At 32.8% G+C, this 22,945-nt stretch overlaps 1 protein-coding gene across 2 annotated transcripts in view; it reads right to left on the minus strand.

Annotated features, from left to right (window-relative positions):
- Nucleotides 1-22,945, minus strand: part of LOC126736886 (zinc finger SWIM domain-containing protein 4-like) — a 410,579-nt gene that overhangs the window by 70,354 nt on the left and 317,280 nt on the right. For both annotated transcript variants that reach the window (XM_050441498.1, XM_050441499.1), the window contains exons 6-8: nt 15,417-15,560; nt 15,219-15,364; nt 7,357-7,711 (exon numbers count right to left, since the gene is read on the minus strand). In XM_050441498.1, the coding sequence (XP_050297455.1) occupies nt 7,357-7,711; nt 15,219-15,364; nt 15,417-15,560 (645 nt within the window). The remainder of the gene's footprint in view (nt 1-7,356; nt 7,712-15,218; nt 15,365-15,416; nt 15,561-22,945) is intronic.

The following is a 22,945-nucleotide window of genomic DNA, read 5'->3' on the forward strand; positions in this document are numbered from 1 at the left end:
GTCTCCGTCACTCCCACGACATCATAATCAAACTGGGATACATGGTCGCGAAAACTATTAAAGCAGCTAACTAGCGATCTTACATTAATAATACCTAACGATAACATTTGTACACCTATAGCTGCTAAATTATTCCTTTGATGAATACCTTACTGTTTTTATTTTAAAAATGGTCTATACCAATTTTTGTAGAACTAAAAATATACATTTAGAAAAGAAAATTAAAAATATTTGCCAAATTAAAAGAACATGCATGTTAAAATTTTGTGTAATAATAGTAAAATAATAAAGTGCTAGATTAACCAAAAAAAAAAGACAAAATTCCATTTACATTATATGAGCACTCTGTATACGGTATAAATAGGTTGGTGCATTCACTTAGGACGGTTAAAATTATTTGAAGTTATTTAGACATAATTTAGACGGATGATATAAATATACCTGTACCTGTTAAGACGTATGTTTCTGTACGTAATGCCTATATTGTGAAGTAAATAAGTACAAGAAGTTTGACAATTCTCTGAGGCCTTCCTGAAGTATTGAGGAATAGGGGTGAGTGGTCTATCAATACTTTCATAAGTCAATAAAATCGAATTCTATTGATGCCGCGGTTCTGATTCTATCGTGTGTGTATGAACAAGACAGAAACAAAACATCATGTCTCAGTGCGGTTTTTGTAATGCATCAGCGTCCAGCTCTCGAAATAAGCCATACGTGACATGCGCCGGTTGATGCTCCAAGAGATATCACCTTGATTGTATGCGTATCAGTGAAGCAGCACATTTATTATCTACGGTCCCAGGACGACACTGGTGTTGCCCAACATGCAGACATATTCCTGACATGGATATTAAAAATACAATTAAAGAGTCCATAAATAAAAACCTTTACTTGGAGGTAATTAAGTACTCTTTAAAGCAGACCGAAATCGACGAAAATATATCTTCGGTTAAGGATTCTATTATACACTCCATTGATTCCAGGCTTGAAAGAATTCTTGTCGAAACACAATCAAAACTTCTGTTCAACCAAGCTATGCTAAGATCGTAAACAAGCAATCGAGAATTGTTATTAGGCCAAAAAATACTAATCAAGGCAACACTCACACGAAGACAGATAACTTAACTAACATTAATCCAGCACATGAGCACATGACAGCATTCAACTAAGCAAGGTTCAGAATATCGCAGATGAAGATATTCTTTTGACTTTTATCGTTAAGAATCTTGCCAGCGAGAGACTTACAGAGGATTATGAAATAAAAGAACTTAAGCTTGCGCAACCAAAAGTTACCATCGTGGGACTATCAGAAGAGTATTCAAGGGAAGATCTCCAGAACTTTATTAGGTCTCAAAATAAAAATACTTTTTACTAATTCATCTGTATTAAGCCTTATTAAAATCTGGCCTACTAAAAATAACGCCAATATAGTTCAGGCTTGTCTAGAGTTGGATGTTATCGCATACAATCGTCTGAACATAATAATAGACTCGTGGCAAGTTTGGATAACTGCAAGTTCTACGATGCAACCTCAGTATAATGCTCGCTATTAGGCAGAACTTTGCGTAATAGTTGACATAATAGGAATAAAAATAGTGACTGACACCAGCTGCCTATACACTATTTTCTTATATATATATACCACCAAATCAAATTATTGAGACGTACGAATTATTATTTGAATATCTTTCATTTGAATATTTAACATATCTTTGTTAGGCTAAGATAATATTGTTTGGTGATTTTAACTTACCTGAGTATAATAATACGAGAAACTTAAATAGAAAAGTTGCTTTAATTAGTTTAAATAGTTTGGAAACTTTTTAGAATTTTTTAACTGGCAGCAGCTTAATTCGATATATAATTTTTAAGAGCGGTTACTAGATTTCGTTATTTCGCCAACTCCTAAGTTTTGTTCCGTTAAAAAATGCCATGATTTTTTGTTAAAAGAGGATATTTTTCATCCATCACTTCTTATTAAATTTAAAACCACCTCTAATAAACAATTTCACAATCATCTTAAAGCTGAAAATGTCTTCTATAATTTTAAAAGAGCTGATCTTGGAAACTATATACTAGTTTCCTGGAAATAAATTGGGATATGCTCTACTCTGTCAACACAGCTGTCCTGGAAAATCCAGGCCAACTAACCCAAAGAAAAGACTCGCAATAATTAGTTAAGAGTCCGGAAAAATCCGGGCAAAATGACCTAAAGACGAGACTCACAAATCCTAGCCCTAGAGAAAATGACCCAAGGAAAAGATCCCTAAAAACTACAGAAGTCCTGGAAAACGCAGGCAATATATTTAACAAAGAGACTCACAAACGCTATACAAAGTCCCGGAAGAATCCGAAGAAAGACCCAACGAAAAGACTCCTAAAAATCACACACGTGACGTAACTTTCGCAACTTATGCATTCAAATAAAAGCAGACATGAATCACTCATATAAATCCTACTGCTCTATCCTTGAGCAAAATCTTTCAACACAACCAAACAACTTTTGGAAGTTGATTTTAAGTTGACAAAAAAACAGTTCTATGCCACGTAATATGTTTCTCTTTGATATTCTCAATCTTTTTGATAGCTTGGTGTTGCCAATCTTGGAGTATAACTCCATCATATGGTCTCCCCTATATCAAGTTTGGATGGCTCTGATTGGTTGACATAAATATACCTGTACCTGTTAAGACGTATGTTTCTGTCTGTAACACTTTTAATGCCTTGATTGAAGGGGTGCAAAGGACGTTTCTGAAGTGTATGAATTACTGAAAATTTGGTGTTTATCCCCCTAGACGTTGTGATAATGAACACTTATTGTCGGTGTTTGACAGGCTTTCTTTAAATAAGAGGAGAATTAAGATATTCTTGTTAACTACTTATAAAATATTAAAAAACAAAATAGATTGTCCTGACATTCTTCGTCTCCCCTTTACCATTACCAGATTAAATTCTCGTAATTCGAGAATGTTTTACTTAGCATATCCACGTACAAACCTTTACAAAAACTCACACATATATAAACTCTGCTATTATTTTAATTTATATGCTTCAGATATAGATATTGACTCAACTAGCCTCAATCAATTTAAGACACTCATCACGAATGAACATCCTGTTTCTCTTATGTTTTTTTATCCTGTTTTAAGAGAACTTCGAGTGGCCGTACGTTTTTTTTTTGTTTCTGTCTTAACTTTAAATATTCTTAATCATGCAATTCTAATCATTGTTACCTTATTATTTTCATATGTGTGTTATGTAGTTGTCAGATATGACTTAGTTGGTACATTTTACTTTAGTGTTTAGTTGTTTTTTTTTACTATTAACTTAGTATACTTTATATTACTTAGTATGTAAGTTGGTATCTGTAAGTAGCTTTTGACTGTTGATACTGTGATTGAATAAATAAATAAATATGTATGATCAAACTGGTTCTCTCCTATCTGATCCCCAAAAAATAGCAGACTCCTGTGCTCAATTTTTTTATAACTCATACACTAGCACATCTCAATAGAAGATAACTGAAATCAACTACTCACATTGTGATACTATTAACATCACATCTTTCATAGAAAATTAAGTACTAAGTGTTTTAAAATCAGTTAAGCCCAAAGCTACAGTTGGTCCTGCTAAAATACCTGCATTTCTTATATTTGACTGTGCATATGCTTTTTGTAAACTGCTAACAATATTGTTTAATTAATTATTTAAATGGAGAATTTCCTCTGTTCTGGTGGAAAAAAATCTAAAATTATTCCTGTTCATAAAAAAAATGATAAAAAACTTATCGATAACTACCGGCCAGTTACACTTATTAACAACTTCTTTTTTGAGTGGGTCCTTCATTCGGCATTATACTTTCCTATTAAGCATCTTATAGATACTAGACAGCATGGCTTCATGAAGGGCAGGTCCACTACCACTAATCTTATTACGATCACGGAATTTATATCAGAATCTATAAATGATAATTTTCAAGTTGATGTAGTCTATACAGATTTATCGAAAGCTTTCGACCGTCTTGACCATTCCGTTCTTATATCAAATCTGACCAATTTGGATTTTCATCTCGTTTAACTTCTCTTATCTCTTCTTATCTTACTAAAAGTTCTCAACATGTTGAATATTTAAACACAGTTCAACTGAAATAGTCGCTCCTTCAGACGTACCACAAGGCTCCATATTGGGACCTCTACTTTTCAACTCATTTATTAATACCATTTCAAAAGATCTAGAAAGAAACAACTTATTATACTGTGATGATAAAAAATTATACTGTAGAATTGATAATATTGAGGACTGTGTAACGAAGTTACAAGATTTTGTCTTTATTTTATAGTAATAAGGGTAAGCACAGGCAGTCTTAATAAGATAATTTTGCTCCGTTAATATTTTAACCTCCAATTTTATAATTTACATAACAAAAAGATACATTTTAAGTTTTACCTGTGAGTCATGAGGGGTTTATAATTGTAAACATACATAAAGAAATCAACTTAAAGAGGTTTCCAGCCTGATAGTATCCTGGAAAGATTCGATTTCTTATAGGTTATACTTAGTTCTCCGTTAACTATGTTGTAGTCTCTGGCCTTCATTGTTTTAGCCCTGGTTATTCTTAGGATAATAAAAAACCACAAATGCCTAAAGCTAAGAGGGTTTTCATCACTATGCTTCCAGTTTTCCGGTTATTTTCATGAAATTTTCGTTTCATGCTGTTGCATTGTGTACATGTTCTATTTTGAAAGTTTCAAGGTTTACCTACCTTGGGAATCTCTGTTAAATGAAGGGGCATGTCCGGTGTGGCAAAATATAATATAAATCATGATTCAGTTTCCCGCGGTTTTCCTGAAAAGCCGGTTTTCTTGTACACATGTGGCCAGCTTTTGTCCCGCTGTTTTCACCTAGAAATACCCGGTTTTAAGAGCTGAAACTAAGTTTCTTTATCATATAAGGTCATGGCCTACAAATCTGTACCGTTTTCATGAGGAAAACCTCTATTTTGATTAAGTTTTCCCAATTGCATTTTTATCCCACAATTGGTTCCGAGGATGTTCGTGAGTCGTCGGCATCCAAATTCCTGCGATGGGTATAAAAAGGTTCCAGGTCCACCAAGGTGGCACATTCGTCGCAGTACGGTCGTACCATACCTTTCGAGCGAAGTACCAGTAATTTTTCCATATTTCAATACCGTTAAATTTTCAATATTTACGTTTAAATTTGTCTTGACGTTGACAGTGTGAATTGGGTTAGGTAAGAGCCACCTGTTGACAGTTGACCGGCCGCTTCCAAGCTCGCGTATTAAGATCTTTATCGAATCCGTTGCTATTGATATCTTTCCGTCCCGTTCAATTTATTTTTAAAACTGTGGTTTGGACACTATCTTTCTTCGTGTTTTGTAGGGCAAGCCACAGTCGCGAATATTATTAACTGGTGCCTGGACACTATCTTTTTTCGTGTTTTGTAGGGCAGGTAGTAAACGGGTGATTAAGACAGCGTTGCATTAGTTCCGTTCGCGAAAAGTTACATTCTTGTTTGCAACCAGAGAAACATTCACTGCGGATTTATTTTGTATTTAATTGATCATTTTTACTATTGACTTTTTTATTTTCTGCTCTGTCCGCGGCCGTACCGTTCCGTTTAATTGTTTGATTGATGAAAACTACTGCTTGGACACTATCTTTCTTTGTATTTTGTAGGGCAGGCAGTAGCCGCGTTTATTATTACTTGGGTTCTCAAAGTGGCGAGAGACAAGTAATAACCGAGTCCGTGATGTCATAATTACTATCCGTATAGCAACAGAGCAGAGGTAAATGTTGACCGATTGATTGAGATTGCTTCACTTGATTGGTGTTGAGTTTCCGGCTTTGCTTAACGAATGTTATCCGTAACCGCTTGTACAAAACATCATAACCCCGTCCCTTAAATCATACCATTTTGCGTCATTAATAGAGTGCCGAATTTTCCGGTACATTTTCCCAAATAACTGCCTGTGCTTAATCATAGAAATTGGTAATGGGGATTGTTAGATTTTAAGGACAACCAAACCTGTTATTTATTAGTATTTGTAATAATAAAGATTAAGAGCAATAAGATCTCATTATAACCGGACAGTCTACTTTCATTCTCTACCTGGTTTCTCCACTGTCTAAAGGCTTATCCGAGAGGCTAGAGGAGACTCTAAGCTCCTTTAATTACTTAGAGTGGCGCCCGAGGCATTTTGTCAACTTTTTCTCCTATAACTGTAAAGAAATAGTGAGGGGGGTTGACGGATACCCTGCGACGTCAAAGGTTAGAGGGTGGACATACGGCAAGTACGTAGAACCCCCGCTACAACTGCATTAAACTCCAAGCAGCCAGTAACTCAGTGAATGAATGGTGCAAGAATAACAACTTGCATCTAAATGCCTCTAATTGTTGTGTGGTTTCCTACTCCTTAAAAAAAGGACTGTGTTACTTACCAATACAAAATTGATAATGTGACACTACCAAGATCAACTTACTTTAAAGACTTGGGAGTCATTTTTGATAGCTCACTTTCATTTATTTTTTATATCGAAGATATCATAAAAAGAAGTATAAAATGCTGAGTTTTGTCAGGAACTCTCCATTAAACTCCTGTACTTTATCTACGTTCGTTCAATTTTGGAATATTCTTCCCTAAGTCTGGTCGCCATACTAACAGAATCATATTCAAGAGCTTGAAAATATACAGCGAAAAGTTCTTAAATTCCTTTGGTTTAAATGCGAAAGAGTGTACCCGGAAATCGCCTTCTCACATGATCGTTTGATTGAAAGATTTCAGGAAAAATCCTTACAGAAAAGAAGTGATTCGGCAGATTTACAGTTCTTACATAAATTAATTAATGGCGTAATTGACTCGCCAGAGATCTTGCAACTTCTAAATTTACACACTCCTCGGCTGTCAGCTCGCAGGCAAACTTTTTACCTTTTAATACCTAGAACCAATATTAAAAAATTTTCGCCTATACGTAAAGCTTGCAATACATACAACTCTATACAGAATCAATGCGATATATTTAACTGTAGCCTAGCCGAAATTCAAAGAATTCACTTAGTTTAGATAATTTTGTTTTCTTCTTTTTTATATATTTATTAATAATTTATCATATCTATAATATTAATTTTATTTTGATAAGATTATTTCATGTTTATATACATCATTTCCACTCTATTATTGGAGTTTATCTGTTGAGTGATGTAAATAAATAATAAAAACAAACTAATATTAAAATACATCTACAAAACCGAGGTATCTTATCCAAGTTTCCAACAGGGGCATTTTTGACCCCCGTAAGTCATCCGAGTAATAATAAAGCCATCAGAAGATTAACCTACCTGACACCTGGATGTACAGGGCTTAGGTTGCTGACTAGTACTGGGAGCGGACGAGGTGGTCGCCTTCTCCTGTTGACTCTCGTGCCACTGACGTTGCGCTTGCAGCTGTTGCTGTTTCATGGTTCTCACCACCGAAACCGCGAGCCTTAAGGCGGCCTCGGAATGGCCGTGCGATCGTAGAGAGTCGACGCGTGCCGCGCACCATGGAATCGGTTCGTGCCATAGCGGCTGTCCCTGAGAATTGAAGCTACCGTTCGAATTCGAATTGTCTGGCACGTGAGAACAGTATGTATCACTAGAGAGGATGTTTTTCAGGTGCATGTTATCCCAGGACATACCCACTGCATCTAGAGCTCTACAAAAGAAAAGTGATTATTGTAGAAACTGTTTTGTGGATAGGCTTATAACCAAGCGTAGGCTCAACATGTTTACATTCAACGAAATTATACACACGTAAGCACAGGGTGTACTTATACATGTCAGCTTCAGATACTTTTATATAATTTTAAGTTAAAATAGGGTACATATCTGTTTACATTAGTTGTTAAGAACCAGGCGACAGCGGTATTGCCACAAAGGTGATAAAGTTTAGTTTATGAGTCTGGCTCAAAAAAATTATAAGTGCTGAATATTCGGCTTTTGAACGGGTATGTAACATGATCCGATATTTAGAAAAATAAATATTGGAGAGAGTGAAACGTAGCCGGGAATGAATAGAGCATTGAAGGGATTTTGGATTAAAAAGAAAGGCAGTTTTTAGATAGAACTGGGCGAGAGCAGAAACCGGCTACGGATCGCTAGTTCTTACCTTTTTAGGTCGATATTTAATTGTTTTCTTTATTTTATTTTTTTCTTGTGTAAGATAAGTTTTATTTGTGTATAGTCAAGTCTACCTGATAAGTTGTTTTGACGCAATATAGTCTGAGTGTTTTATAAGTGATAAACTTATTGCATTATTTATACACAAAATGGCGTCTGAAAGAATTATTGAGGAGCTTCCGACATGCATATGTCATAATTTGAAGCAGACAACTTTTCGATTTAAAATCGTTCCGGGTATCTTAATTTGAAAAGTTATATAAGTTAAATAATAAGGCACCCAATATCCCTATATATATATATATATATATATATATATATATATATGTCGTGTATAACCAAGAGAAATGATATTCTGAACGTTTTAAAACCACGTAATACGTATCCGATAGTTACATTTGTATTATTTAACACTTTGTTCATAATTCATTACCATGTTTTATTCGATTCATGATAAAGGACCACAAAAGAATACATACACAATACATTTTGATATTGTTTTTAACTTTTTTAAAAGTTTTTTTAGATTAATTTGAGGCAATAAAAATGTCCGATACTTAGGAGTTTGTTAGTGAAATATGCAAAGTATCTGTTGAAGGCGATTTGGTTCTTTATAATCTAAAAACAAGTTGGTAAGTAGTATAAGTAACCTAACCTAATTTTTTTATGCATTTTGTTGTTTACAACAATGAAAGTCTTTTATCCGGAAGATATAAAACACACCAAGAATAATTGTTGCTATTAGAAGATGAGACCCTAGTACGTAGTGATTATAGATTTTTTCTAGGTCTTATTACATATTAAAGATACCTGAGTTTATTGCCATTTGAGCATAAAAGTCCTCAACAATATCAGTTGCATGAACCAATTTTTAATTTTGTTATTAGGTTTACTTGTATCAGTCTTAAATATGTACAGGTAATAAAGATAGACACGGTTTGCACCTGCCAGAATATAGGCCTGAGGCCCTAAACCTACACAGTTAAATATTATTAACAGCGTATTATTATTATATCATTAATATAATTATTGGCCTCTTGGAATAATGTGCAAAAATTGTAGAACACCAGAATCTTAAATAATTATGTTCCTTACATTAATACAATTACAAATTATTTGTACTTGTAACTGGAATCATTACTACATTCATTTTTAATGGTAATATTTTTTTAGACTTCTGCAACCTAATCCTCAATTTAAGGTGGGCACCGTAAATCAGGTGAAGATGTGGTTGCCATTTATTTAGCTAAAGCACCAGAGCTCTTTAAGAGAAAAATGTACCGAATAAGTACCAATAATGGGTAACTTTCATCTGTCTTCATTATGGCATTATCATACTATGATTTACTATGCAATATCTAATTCACTGTTTTTACTATTTATTTGTAAACAGTATAATTGATTGATATAATGATCTGATTTAATTAATTACCAATATTGATATTTTTCCTTTTTTAAAAATAGTGATACTTTTTGTTTTAGTTGTCAATTTAAACTAAGTAACATTTAATTCTTTCTTGTGCTCTGCATGGTATTTAATTTTATTGCGAAAGAATCTTGACGGGAATTTATCTATAAGAAAAGAATAAGAAATTGAGTCTGCATAAATTAAAAAAAATAAGAAGGAAGCATATCAATGGCCTATAATAGCCAATACATCAAGGGTGTCAATTTGACAGCTGTAAATTCAGAAAATTTTTGTAAAATATATGAGTTGAAAAAATGCAGTTTGGAATCACTTTTAGAGAGACTGATATAACTACTGAAACGTTGTTTCAAATTAGGTATTTTTATTAAATAAGTAGGTTTTTATCATCGTTTTCAATTTTAATATTCATAAAGTTAGGTAGGATATTGAAAAGAAGGAACGATCTCAGAGATTAATGGATTAAACCTTAGCTCCTAGGTATATAAAAAATCTATTATACCTCAAATTATTGCATTTAAAACTTATTGAACTTAAATTAAAATAAATATAACGAAATATTTAAGTTCATATTTCTTTTAAATACGTAAACAAGTCTATTTTCTTCTTCTTTTCAATTTTTGAACGTGTGAGATAGTATTTTCTAAATTGATTTTTACTATAAGTGAGGTAATACCCAATAAAATAAGTAACTTATTTAGTTTTTTTTGACACATATTTTTAGATCTGACAATATACAAGATTCTGGATAAACTGGTTTACGACCAAATCGCTTGGAAATGCACAGAGTTTAGCCACAATAACTATCGTATGCTTATGAGAGGAAAGGTTATATTGATAGCATTTATACCGACTTTTCGAAAGCGTCCGATAGAGCAAACCATGATTTGTTGCGCTATAAGTTGATTACATTGGGTTTAGGAACGGGTGTAAAAGTTATCCTTATTTATAATATTTATGCGAGATTTATGAGATCTTACGAATTTTTGCTGGACATTCACAATTTGACCAATTTGTCACAATGGCGACCAAACAACAAATTGATTTTCGTGTGCCGGGCGCATAATTATATTAATAATATCTATATAAATATTAAAGTTTTTGTTTTATTGCAATCAAACAGTATAACTAGATCAGCTATTCTAGATACAGAATCAAGAATAGTCTCATTTAGAAAATCTGTGTCCTGGTATATTGGTACACAAGAGTGTCTAAACGATATAGAAAAACCTTTTCTTACATTGAAATCCAATCCATAACTAACCCATGTAAATATAAAAAGGATGATGCTCGCTCCATGAGTCCGCTATGGGTGAACATTGGTATGGCCAGAGGAATGAAAGAGGAAACACAGTCCTTGACTCCCTGGCACACCAATGACTGGATGCAATGTACTAGTTTGTAAAGAAGAGTAAACAGAAGCGCTGGACGTGGGAAAGCCCAGATGGAATTATCAAAAATGAGATTATTATGTGATCACTGACAGGAAAAATATTGTACAAGATCAGCGTACTGAATCAATTTTAATTTGAGTTTTTGAATTTTGGATCAAAACTGATTCAATACTGACCATAGAATCGTAGGAGCACAAATGACTATCAATGCAAAACTAGAGAGGGCAAATATAATTATGGAGCGAGCACCTCAAAGGTGTTGTGATGTTAAAAACCTGGATGAGTACCACAAAGAGATAGACCTTGGACTGGAGAACTGGGTTTGCAAGAAATTTGGAAGTAAATATTGAAGCAGCAAATAGAATAATTAAACTAGAAGAATAATTAACAAAATGTTGGAACTAGAATAGAATAATTAACAAAATGTTAGAAGATACACTAAAACAATGGTGCTCAAAAAATAAGAATCCAAAGCATAAACTTAGTGATAACACAAAAAGTCTTATGAAACAAAGAAGGGAACTAAATTTCAAGCAACTACGAATCCTCCGAAGAAGCTTCTTCTCTGGTACCAACAACATCTGTAAGCTGGAGAATGGTGAAAGAAATTTTAAAGTAGGTTAAGAACTTTCATAAAGAGTTATACAAAGAAAAGAAACACAATCCGCAATACAAAATCAAGGTTCAGAGGATATTACTGAGTTCAGAGGATATACCTGATATTACCCTGAATCAGAGCGTCGCTTAAAGAAATAAAGGACAATGAAGCCCCAGGCGTTGACAAAATTGTAAAGAAATAGTCCATACTTACAGTGGAGTCAAGGTAAAATGAAAATCCTGCAGTCTCCCTACATTTATTTATTAAGCATTTAGTTAATTAAAATTCCCTACATGTTTCGAACACAGTGGTGTCCATCATCAGGAGATAAAAGATTTAAAATTGGTATTGAATATACGCCCCAGAGTTTGATTCCATGTCAAAAGCCTTCTATTTGTTATTATTGTTTTTTTTTTTAATTTTATTTATTTACATTCTGTTGTTGACAAGCATTTTAGAGCAGGGCATGATATAAACAATCACCTTTCAACTATTAAAACTCTTATAGACAAATACATCGAGTATAACAAGCCAGTATTCATAGATTTTGAAAAGACCTTCGACCTCGTAAATCAACACAAAATGTTGCTAGCGCTGTCGGACTGTCGTATTGATCACATATATAGTTCCCTATTAAAAAAAGGTATACAAATAAATTTCAAATCGAAAGATGAGTTTGTCAGGACCACGGAATATCTCCGAAACTATTAACCACCATATTGGAATATCATTAAAAAAAAGTGGGAAGAAATGGACATAGGCATCGACGTAGAGCTGTTGAGCTACTTGAGGTTCGCTGATGACATTGTCATAACTGCCGACAGTATTGACCAGGCACAGACTATGTAGGAAAGCCTTCATGAAGCATGCAAAGAAGTCGGCTTAAAAATACATTTTACGATGATATATAATATATTTATATAATTGGTCATATACAGTGCTTTTCTCTGAAGTCTCCCCCCCCCATTTATTTTTTGAACGGGTCAAAAAAATTTTTTGAAACTTGGCATAAGTAAATTGGTCTATAGATACTATTTTTCACTGTAAACTAGGTAGTTGTAAATTCCAAGATGGCGGCTGGGCGACATCTTGAGAAAAAATTTTAAATAGAAAGGGGGGTCGTGTGGTACCTCATTTTAAAGGTCTCAATGACCTGTCTAAAAGTAACAGCCAAAAAAATACACTGTTGCGATTTTATTAACGTTTTTAATAGAATACAATAAAAAAAATACTAATTTACAATTAGCAAATAAACAATTTATCAAAAGAAAAACAATATTTAATTTAAAAGATGCTGGAAATGATTTCCTTGTACCTCTTGACACATAAATAACCTATCTGAAAATTCACGTCGAACATTTTCAAATACATCTGCCTCAATATTTTGACAAATGTTAGTGATTCTTTGTCGTAGCTCAAAAATTGAGGCAGGTTCTGTTTCGTATACCTTTTGCTTTAGGTATCCCCACAAAATATTATTATAATATTATATCCATATATATATATATATATATATTGTAAATTCCAAGATGGCGGCTGGGCGACATCTTGAGAAAAAATTTTAAATAGAAAGGGGGGTATATATATATATATATATGACCAATCTTGTCATGAGCGAGAATATTTCAGTGGACGGTAGGAGTATTAAGCAGTTTGCCTCATATAAATATTTGGGACAAGAGATTGGCCAGATTATCAAACTTGCGAGCTGAAAAGAGGAATAGGCTTGGCGTGGGTGACATTTGAAATACTTGGTGTTGATTTTAAATCAAACATTCCTGTATGTCTCAAACGGAAAAACATACAATCAATGCATACTACCAGGATTTGTTGCTGTTAGAAGAAGAGAACTTTAAAGTAAAACTAGTTTGGTCATTTGGCACGAATAATTCATGGAAGATGGTCAAAGCATATTCTGGAGTGAAGGCTGAGGCATGAAGCCTATAGGAACAGAGGCAGGTCATCAATAAGTTGGACGCTCCGAAATCCGGCGAAACTGGTACGCACAAGACCGAAAGCGGTGGCAGACACTAAGGGACGCCTACGACCAGCGAACCGCTGTTTGATGATGACCACATAAATACATTATTAAAATCTGACTGTGGGTTCAAGACATATAGCTTTCAATTTAAATCTTGCATGTTTATACAACTTTACATCATCAGCAGTTTGACTATGTTAACAATGTCGTTATTAAACAGGATGTGCTAATAATAGTAGGGGCCAAAATTGAAAAATCCTGTAGTACGCTTGATACTACTGATACTTCCTTTAAAATATAATTACCTACGCGAACACACTGACTACGGCCTAATATAAAAAAATCCAACAAACAACACCCATTCACTGCAATCAAATTATAGCGTAGCAAATCATGGTTTACTCTATTGAACGCTTTCGAAAATCAGTCGGTATGAATACTACCAATATAACGTTGCTGATTAGATTCAGATGCACAAACTCATGTGGCTGATCTAAATGAACAATTTGGTCATAAGCCAGTTTATGCAGAAGTTTGCTCAAAGTGCAATGAATTGCAATCCTTCTATACCTAGCATCATCTTGTCTATTGCCAGATTTAAAGATATACAAACTTCCAATAACTTGGGAACTCATAAATAAATCAAAAGACAATAACACAAAGTCTCGGTTATTTTTTGATTTATTCATGTCAAAATTCTAGACCATATTATAGATCCATATTCTCTTTGAGAATATGGATGACCTCTTTTAATTTGGGAACTCAATTGACCACTGATAAAGTAAGTGTACAAGGTCTACAAGACACATCTACAGTTTTGTAATCGTTCAGTAAATGCCTAAAATCTTTAACAACTCTTTTGACATAGGTAGATGGAAAATGGTCAGTTTCATCCACCAATAATAAATTTTGCCGATTGTTTTATCAGCCTATGGTATTTTTTTATTAACGGTATTTTATCATGCTGGCAGCAAAACAATCTGGCACATTTCAGCGGCACCGTTCACAACTAACCGCAAAATAGATTATCGTTGACAATAACTATTTCCATAGTTATCAAAATATATTCCCTATACCTTATTTATATTCGTTATGAGCAACCTTTTTTTTTTAATTTGTGTTTTGGTGACCCAGTCCAATTTTTAAAAATTTTTAAGGGTTTAGTTGGATAAATGGTAAAAAAAATCCAAGCTTTTCAATTTTTTTTCATTAATTGCCAACGTTTCGGCCTATATTAGGCCTTCTTCAGGGCATTACAAAATTTAAAAAACATCGTAAAAACATTTATAGACAAGTCAAAAACGGTATGTTATCAGTATCAGAGCAGAATTTGTAAACTATTTAACTAAAATAGATTAAAAAAAAACAGGTGTTCCATGACACTTAACTCAGAAACACTAAGCTAACCTTCACTCATTACGTAATCAAAAACAGAAAAACTCCTACCTAAATTTAATAAAACATTAAAGTGAATTTCATATAATTGCGCATCTGATTGATACGTCGTGTGAAAAAAAGGAAATATAAACATTTGGTCATGTTATCAAGCCAGAAATAAAATTTCCTAAATTTCAAAGTTCAACCAACAAGTAGTTTGGTCTATCCTTAGTTAAATTTCTATGGTTTTATGCTGTAAAATCTTACCTGTGAAAAATGGTACGAGGTAAACTAGGTTTGCTATGGCTCTTCGAATGCCCGCCGGACAGTCTTAGTCTTTTTGGCCCCCTGGGGCTGTAATTTTGTTCGTTATCATCGTCCGAATCGCTCGAACTATCCGAAGAAGCGTAATTCTAAAAGAAACTCATTATATTCCGGTTCAAACAAATTAACAGCTTGACTTACTGGTCTATTATATCTATCCCTGTCTCTTTCTCTCTCGCGGCTCTCTCGATCTCTATCTCGGCGGTCTCGCCTATCTCTATCTACAAACCGGTCTCGGTCTCTCTCGTACCAAAACCTATCTCTATCCCTATCCCTATTTAAATACTGAAACAAAAACGGAAAAAGTTAATAGACTAATAAAATTTGTTGGTGGTTTTCAATTAGTGTCCTTGAAATATAATGTTGTACTGGAAGTATCGGGTATAGTAGAATTATATGGCCATTTCCGATGATCTAATAATAATTAATCATTGTATTAGTCATAATTAGTCATAAGAATAATGCTTGTCTCAGCTATTTTCATATAATTATAAATACGACTCCAGTCATTTATGAGTCAGTCCATAAGTTGCTTCGCCGTAGATCACATATTTAGTAATTTTGTAAAATAAAGTTTTTTTAAAAAGCTTAGTTGCGAATTACTGAATAAAATTGGCGCAGTCGGTAGGATACCTTTCGGTGTGCTTTCTGGATTTTGGATTATCAGTGCTTTCTGGATTATCAGTGCTCTCTTAGTAGTGCTTTTACCAGTAACCTTTAGAGTGTAAACTCTAATGTGAAAGTGCCCACATGATCAAGACTGTGCACCTTTCTGTGTCAACAGATTAAGAAAGGAATCAGAAACAGATCCCGGCCTAGAGCTTTGGCTCCTGGTTGAAAATCGCTTTTTGGTACGCCACAACGACACAACCAGTGAGACGTATTGGCCTATGCTAGCGTCTACTACAAGCAGCAACCTACCCAAGCAGTTCATCTTCTTGGCAAAGCTACTGCCTGATACAGGAAGAAGACAAGAACAATAATTGTAAGTGATTTACTAAAATTGTTTCTTATTGTTGGAAAGTCCTGTTAATTAAGAAAATTGATTTTTATTTTATCTTATTTTATTTTATTATTTATAAACTAATTGATTAATGAACTTTTAATAACTTTAATGAGTAGAAATAGAACATTCTCTGAAGATATTACATATCCGAGAATTAGTAGTAATTTAAGAAGAAATAGTTCAGTAACAAATACTGATTTTTCTAATTTAGATATAGAAACATTATATTCTGACATTGCTATTTGTACCAATAATTCTAATTTCAAAATGGCTGACGCTTTGAGATCAACAGTTACTCTTTTAAAAACATTTGACGGAACTCCATCACATTTGGAAGCCTTTATTAATCAAATTGATACATTTCATTTAAGATATTTTAATAATGATTCGTCTCAACAAGAGTATGTCAACTTGGCAATAAAATCTAAAATTTTAGGACCAGCTGAAGATTTTCTTTTGACTCGACCTGATTTAGTAAATTGGGAAGAAATTAAACTAGCTCTAAGACAAAAATTTAGTGACCCAATTACTAGAAGTAACTTGCAACAACAATTAATATTTTTGAGTAAAAAGAATGAATCCACTCAAGATTACATACAAAAGCTCAAAGCCTTAGTTACTAAAATAAATACAAAAATATGCACCGAAGTTAATAATATTGAAGCAAGAACTATCTTAATTTCTCAAAATGAATTGACCGCAACACAAAATCTATTAGCCAATATTTCTAATGAACTAAGAACTTTATTAATAGTTCAAAATCCTCAAAACTTGGACAGTGCTATTGATATAATAACAAACTATGAAATTTTGACAAGTCAAGCTAATTTTAAAAATAATTTCGTACATAATCATTCTCAAAATAGACACAATGCAAATCAAAATACTTCTCCAATCAATATTCCACGAATGATGACACCCAACCAAATCTCTAATCACCCAAGAATGTCAATATTTAATAGACAACAAAGTCAACCTCCTCCATTACCCCCAAGAATTCCCTTCAAACCACAATATCAACATCAATTTTTGAATTCTAATCAAAGGAATGTCCCAATTCCGCCCAGTAAACAACAATATCCACAACCCATGTCAGGAGTAAGTATCCAACCTAAGAGAAACCCTTCTCAAATAAAATCACCTCAACCCTTTCAAAGACCCTTTCAAAACCATTTTCAAAACCATTTTCAAAACTCAAAACCCAACTATCTAATCCAAGAAATAACGCATTTAGAAGATGAAAATAAAACTGATGTTAATTATGAAGGCAATGAAGAATACTTCATTGACCCACAATTTGAATCATCTGAAGATCAACCTTCAAATAATGATTTCTATCAAGAAAACCCTTATAATGATTACTTTGCTGAAGAGACTTTAACAGAAAAATTAGAAAATTTTCAGTTACAAGCCTCGGGAACAAATCATGCTTGAATTTAAACAGTTTTCAAGTCAATCAATTACCCTATATCGAAATACCCAATTATAACATTCGATTATTAATTGATACAGGATCTCATGCATCTCTTCTCAGACCATCAATAGTTGAAAACTTATTCCCTGAATCAATCGTACCCTATATTTCTACCCTTCAAACGTGTGCTGGATCAAGGAAAGCCACAGCTAAAGCTAAAATTCCATTACTTTTACCCTTTGGCATAAGCGAACACATAGACTTTGTCCTATACCCATTTCACGAATATTTCGATGGAATTTTAGGAGTAAAAGATCTTTGTAAACTAAACTTGAACATCGACTTAAAAAATCAGAAATTGAAGAATAATTACTTAGAAATTCCTTTTCAATATAGACAAAACTTCGATCAATATACAATCGAAATATTGCCTAAAACAATTCAAAAAGTAGTATTTAAAACAAACCTACCTAATGATTCAACTTGGATAATGCCTTATTTTTCTGACAAAAATATTGAAATTCAACCAACATTGATAACAGTTAATGACCATAAATATACAGTTGATATCCTTAATCATTCGGATAAAACTTTCGCTTTTGAATGCAATATAAATGAAAATTTACCATTAGAACCAATTGAAATCAATAATTACGAAGTAATAAATTTTGAAGAAACGCAACCACAAAAATTAAATCAAGAAAGAAAAACTCTTGAATGCAGAGAATTAGAATCCTTAATAAGACATCAACATTTAAACCCGGAAGAACGATTTCAGCTCTTTAAACTTCTAAAGAACTTTAGCCAAAATTTAACTAAACCTGGAGATTCTTTAACATCATCAAATCAAGTCAAACATGTTATAAATACGACAGATGAAATCCCAGTTCATTCAAAAAATTATAGATATCCATACATCCATAAGGAAGAAGTAAATAATCAAATAGAACAAATGTTAAAAGATAAAATAATACAACCCTCTAGCTCACCCTGGAGTTCACCTGTATGGATTGTACCAAAAAAGATGGACGCATCTGGCAAAAGAAAATGGAGACTTGTGATCGATTATAGAAAATTAAATGAGAAAACAATCGATGATCGCTATCCATTGCCAAACGTAACTGATATTCTAGATAAACTAGGAAGATGTCAATATTTTACGACCATTGACTTAACAAGTGGATTTCACCAAATTGAAATGGAAAAAAATAGTATTCCTAAAACGGCATTCAACGTAGAACATGGACATTATGAATTCCTAAGAATGCCCTTTGGCCTCAAAAATGCTCCTTCGACATTTCAAAGAGCTATAGAAAATGTTTTAAGAGGATTACTAGGAAAACAATGCTTAGTATATATGGACGATATTATTGTCTATTCGACCTCACTTCAAGAACATATCGATGCCCTGCGACGAGTATTCGAACGTCTAATATCATTTAATATGAAAATTCAATTAGATAAATGTGAATTCCTACGTAAAACTGTAGAATTCTTAGGGCACGTCGTAACACCAGACGGCATCAAGCCAAACCCAAAGAAAGTCGAAGCAATAAAAAATTTCAAAATTCCAAATACCACAAAGGAAATAAAATCTTTTTTAGGACTTATCGGATACTACAGGAAATTCATTAAGAATTTTGCTAAAATTACAAAACCCCTAACTCATTGTCTAAAGAAAAATGTTAAAATAATTCATGATAAATCTTTTGTAGAAGCATTTAATCTTTGTAAAACCATTTTAATGAATGATCCTATACTTCAACATCCTAACTTTGAAAAGCCATTCGTCCTGACTACAGACGCATCCAATTACGCAATCGGCGCTATACTTTCTCAAGGTCCCGTTGGATCAGATTTGCCTATAGCATATGCAAGCAGAACTCTTAACCAAGCTGAATGTAACTATTCTACAATAGAAAAGGAACTATTAGCAATTGTCTGGGCCACCAAATATTTCCGACCTTATTTATTTGGTAGAAAATTTACAGTGGTAACAGATCATAAACCACTTCAATGGTTATTCTCCATTAAAGAACCGAACTCAAAATTAGTCAGATGGAGACTAAAACTTCAAGAATTCGAATATACTATCCACTATAAGAAAGGTACTCGAAACTTAAATGCCGATGCACTTTCAAGACCACCGTTGGATATACACCCTTTAAATATAATAGATCCACCATTAACACATATGTCTGCTGTATGCGAAAGAAATAAAAAAACTGAAGACCAATATGCTTGGCATGATAAAATTAAACGATTTTTCGAATCGCAAGGAATTGAATCACAGGAAAACCTGTTTGAACCACAAAAAGAAATTGAAAAAGCCAAACCAGAACCAAAAATTCGAATAATATCAGATATTCAAATAAGACCTCCGAATAAAAATAATAATGAAACACTACCATCAACTTCTAAACAAGAAAATGAAAATGGAAAAGAAGATTCAGAAACAGAGACAATTCATACATCAATAGAAAACCCAATACTAGGTGCACCCTATGTCAACAAAAGTGTAAATACTTATAAAAATCAAATCATTTTTAAATGGACAAGAAATGAAAAACCCTATTCAATAATGAAGAAATTATTCGAAACCAAGAAAAGAATAATAATGTTCATAAATGAAAACCCAATAACAGAAGAAATACAAATATTTCTAAGAGACCATTTACCACCAGACAGTTACTGTTTACATTTCCCTAACAAGGAACTAGAACCAGTAATTCTTAGAATATTCCAAGAAACGTTCTCAAGTAATATGTTTAAATTAGTCATTTCTAATACGCTACTTGAAGATGTGACAAATCAAGATGAACAAAAAGAAATAATTAATAGATATCATACAACAAAAACATCACATAGAGGAATAAACGAAAATATTAAAAATATTAAACAATCCTACTATTGGCCAAGCTTAGAAAGAGACGTAGTAGATTTTATTAACACCTGTGAAGTATGTCAAAAAACGAAATATGATCGACATCCACACAAAGTAATATTTAAACCAACCCCAACAGGATCTAAACCCTTTGAGCATATCTACATGGATATATATTCAATAGCAGCTCAAAAGTATTTAACAATAATAGATAATTTTTCAAAATTTGCTGCAGCATATCCAATAAATGAGACATCAATTGAGATATGTCAGAGTTTAATTAAATTCTTCTCACACCATGGAACCCCATGTCGAATCACAACAGATAACGCTCGAAATTTTAAAAGCAACCTAATTCAAGATCTTTGTAAAGCATATAAAATTGAGTTGCATTTTACAACACCATATAACCCGAATTCAAACTCACCTATTGAAAGATTTCATTCAACTCTAAAAGAAAGCCTAGTTGCTTTAAAAAACGATTATTCTCAAAAACCACTTCAAAATCTAATTGATTTAGCTGTATTAAATTATAACAATAGCATACATTCGTCACATGATTATACCCCATTCCAGATAATTAAAGGAAACCTTAATTATCAGTTAAATTTTGAGAAAAACCTAGACCAATTACAAACGGATTATATAAATGAATTGACAGAAACATTCAAGGAATTAAATAAAAACATTTATTCGGAAATGAATGCAAAAAAGGCAAATGTCCTTAGCAAACTTAATCAAAATAGAGAAAACGACCCTGAAATACCGGAAAATACTGATCAATTGTTAAAAACACCTAAAAAATTATCACAGAAATTAGAACCTATCTATAAAATAAAGACGTTCAAAAAGCAAAGACATCCTAAAGATATTAAAAGGCATTCTAAATTTTAGGAAATGAAGACCCTTCTTGTAATACTTCCACTGCTCGTGAACGCACAATACCAGATTGAAACTCTTAACAACCCAATAATACCAATCTACCAAGGAAAAGGTTATGTAGTAACTAGTTATCATCATATTTATTATCACGTAAATCTTACTAATATAAGGAATTGCTTAAAACTAACAAAGAAAACGCTTATGTATGCAAATAAGACTTTGGGAGAATCAAATCTACCCTTATATCATCTTTTAGCTGTAAAAACAAATGATCTTCTCAATCAATCAAGATCAATAGAATCATTTTTAGATCATTATACAACCAAGCCAATTTCAAAAAGAAATAAAAGAGGATTATTTAACTTCTTAGGAAAAGCGCAAAAATATCTATACGGTACATTAGACGCAGACGATGGAGAACGCTATAACAATTATATTAGAACTCTCCAAAATAATCAAGACACTTTACAAAAAGACATATTACAAACACAAACTGTTCTAAAGAAACTAACCCATGATATTGACACTCAGCTGACTAACATAGGAAATAATCAGCAAAAATTATATAAGGAAATTAATGACCTAAGACAGATGAGTCAGTCAACATCTACTACACTATATTTTATCTTACTACTTGATACGCTAGAAAACAATCTTCGCGTCATCAATGAGATACGTATGAATGTGCAAACTGCAATTAATTTCGCAGAAATAAACATTATGCATCATAGTATTCTCAAATATCAAGAACTATTAGTCATCCTATCTAAGTTTAATCAGAAAACACGAATTCCTTTTGATAACATAATTAAATATTATGAAGTCGCACATGCTGACGTAACAATAAAGGAAGACCTAATAATTTTCTATATAGCAATACCCCTAATATCTGAGAAAACTTATGCTTTCTATCATGTTTTCCCTATCCCAATAAATAATCATTTAACAATGTTGAGTAATCCCTATTTATTGAAATCAGACAAAGATTTCTATAATTTAAAAGAAAGTTGCCAAAAAATCGAGGACATCTTTCTTTGCCATGCAAAAATATTAAATCAAAATGAACCTTGCATCTCTGAGACAATTAACCTGACAAATCATTGCCCAATGACTCCTGTTAATTATTTAAAAACATCTGTCACCCAATTAGAGGATAATTCAATTATAATAATTCCCAAAGATCAAGAAAAAATAAATTTTCAATGCCCTAATCAACACACCATTGAAACAATCAATCAACCAACATTAATTCTACCCAAAAGTTGTATTGTCAAAATAAAGAATGATTATTTCGATTCTCAAAAATCAGATTCTATTAACTTAAGATTAAAACTACCACCAATAACAATTAATGAAGAACTAATTAAAAAATTAGAACCCTTAGAACTCGAAGAAATTAATTTAAATAATATACACGAAGAATTAAAAAATGTCAATAAATTAACAACACACCCCTTAGAAAAACTAAATATTATCAGCTCAGG

The sequence above is a fragment of the Anthonomus grandis genome, chromosome 5 (assembly GCF_022605725.1).
Source record: "Anthonomus grandis grandis chromosome 5, icAntGran1.3, whole genome shotgun sequence".
NCBI lineage: Eukaryota > Metazoa > Arthropoda > Insecta > Coleoptera > Curculionidae > Anthonomus > Anthonomus grandis.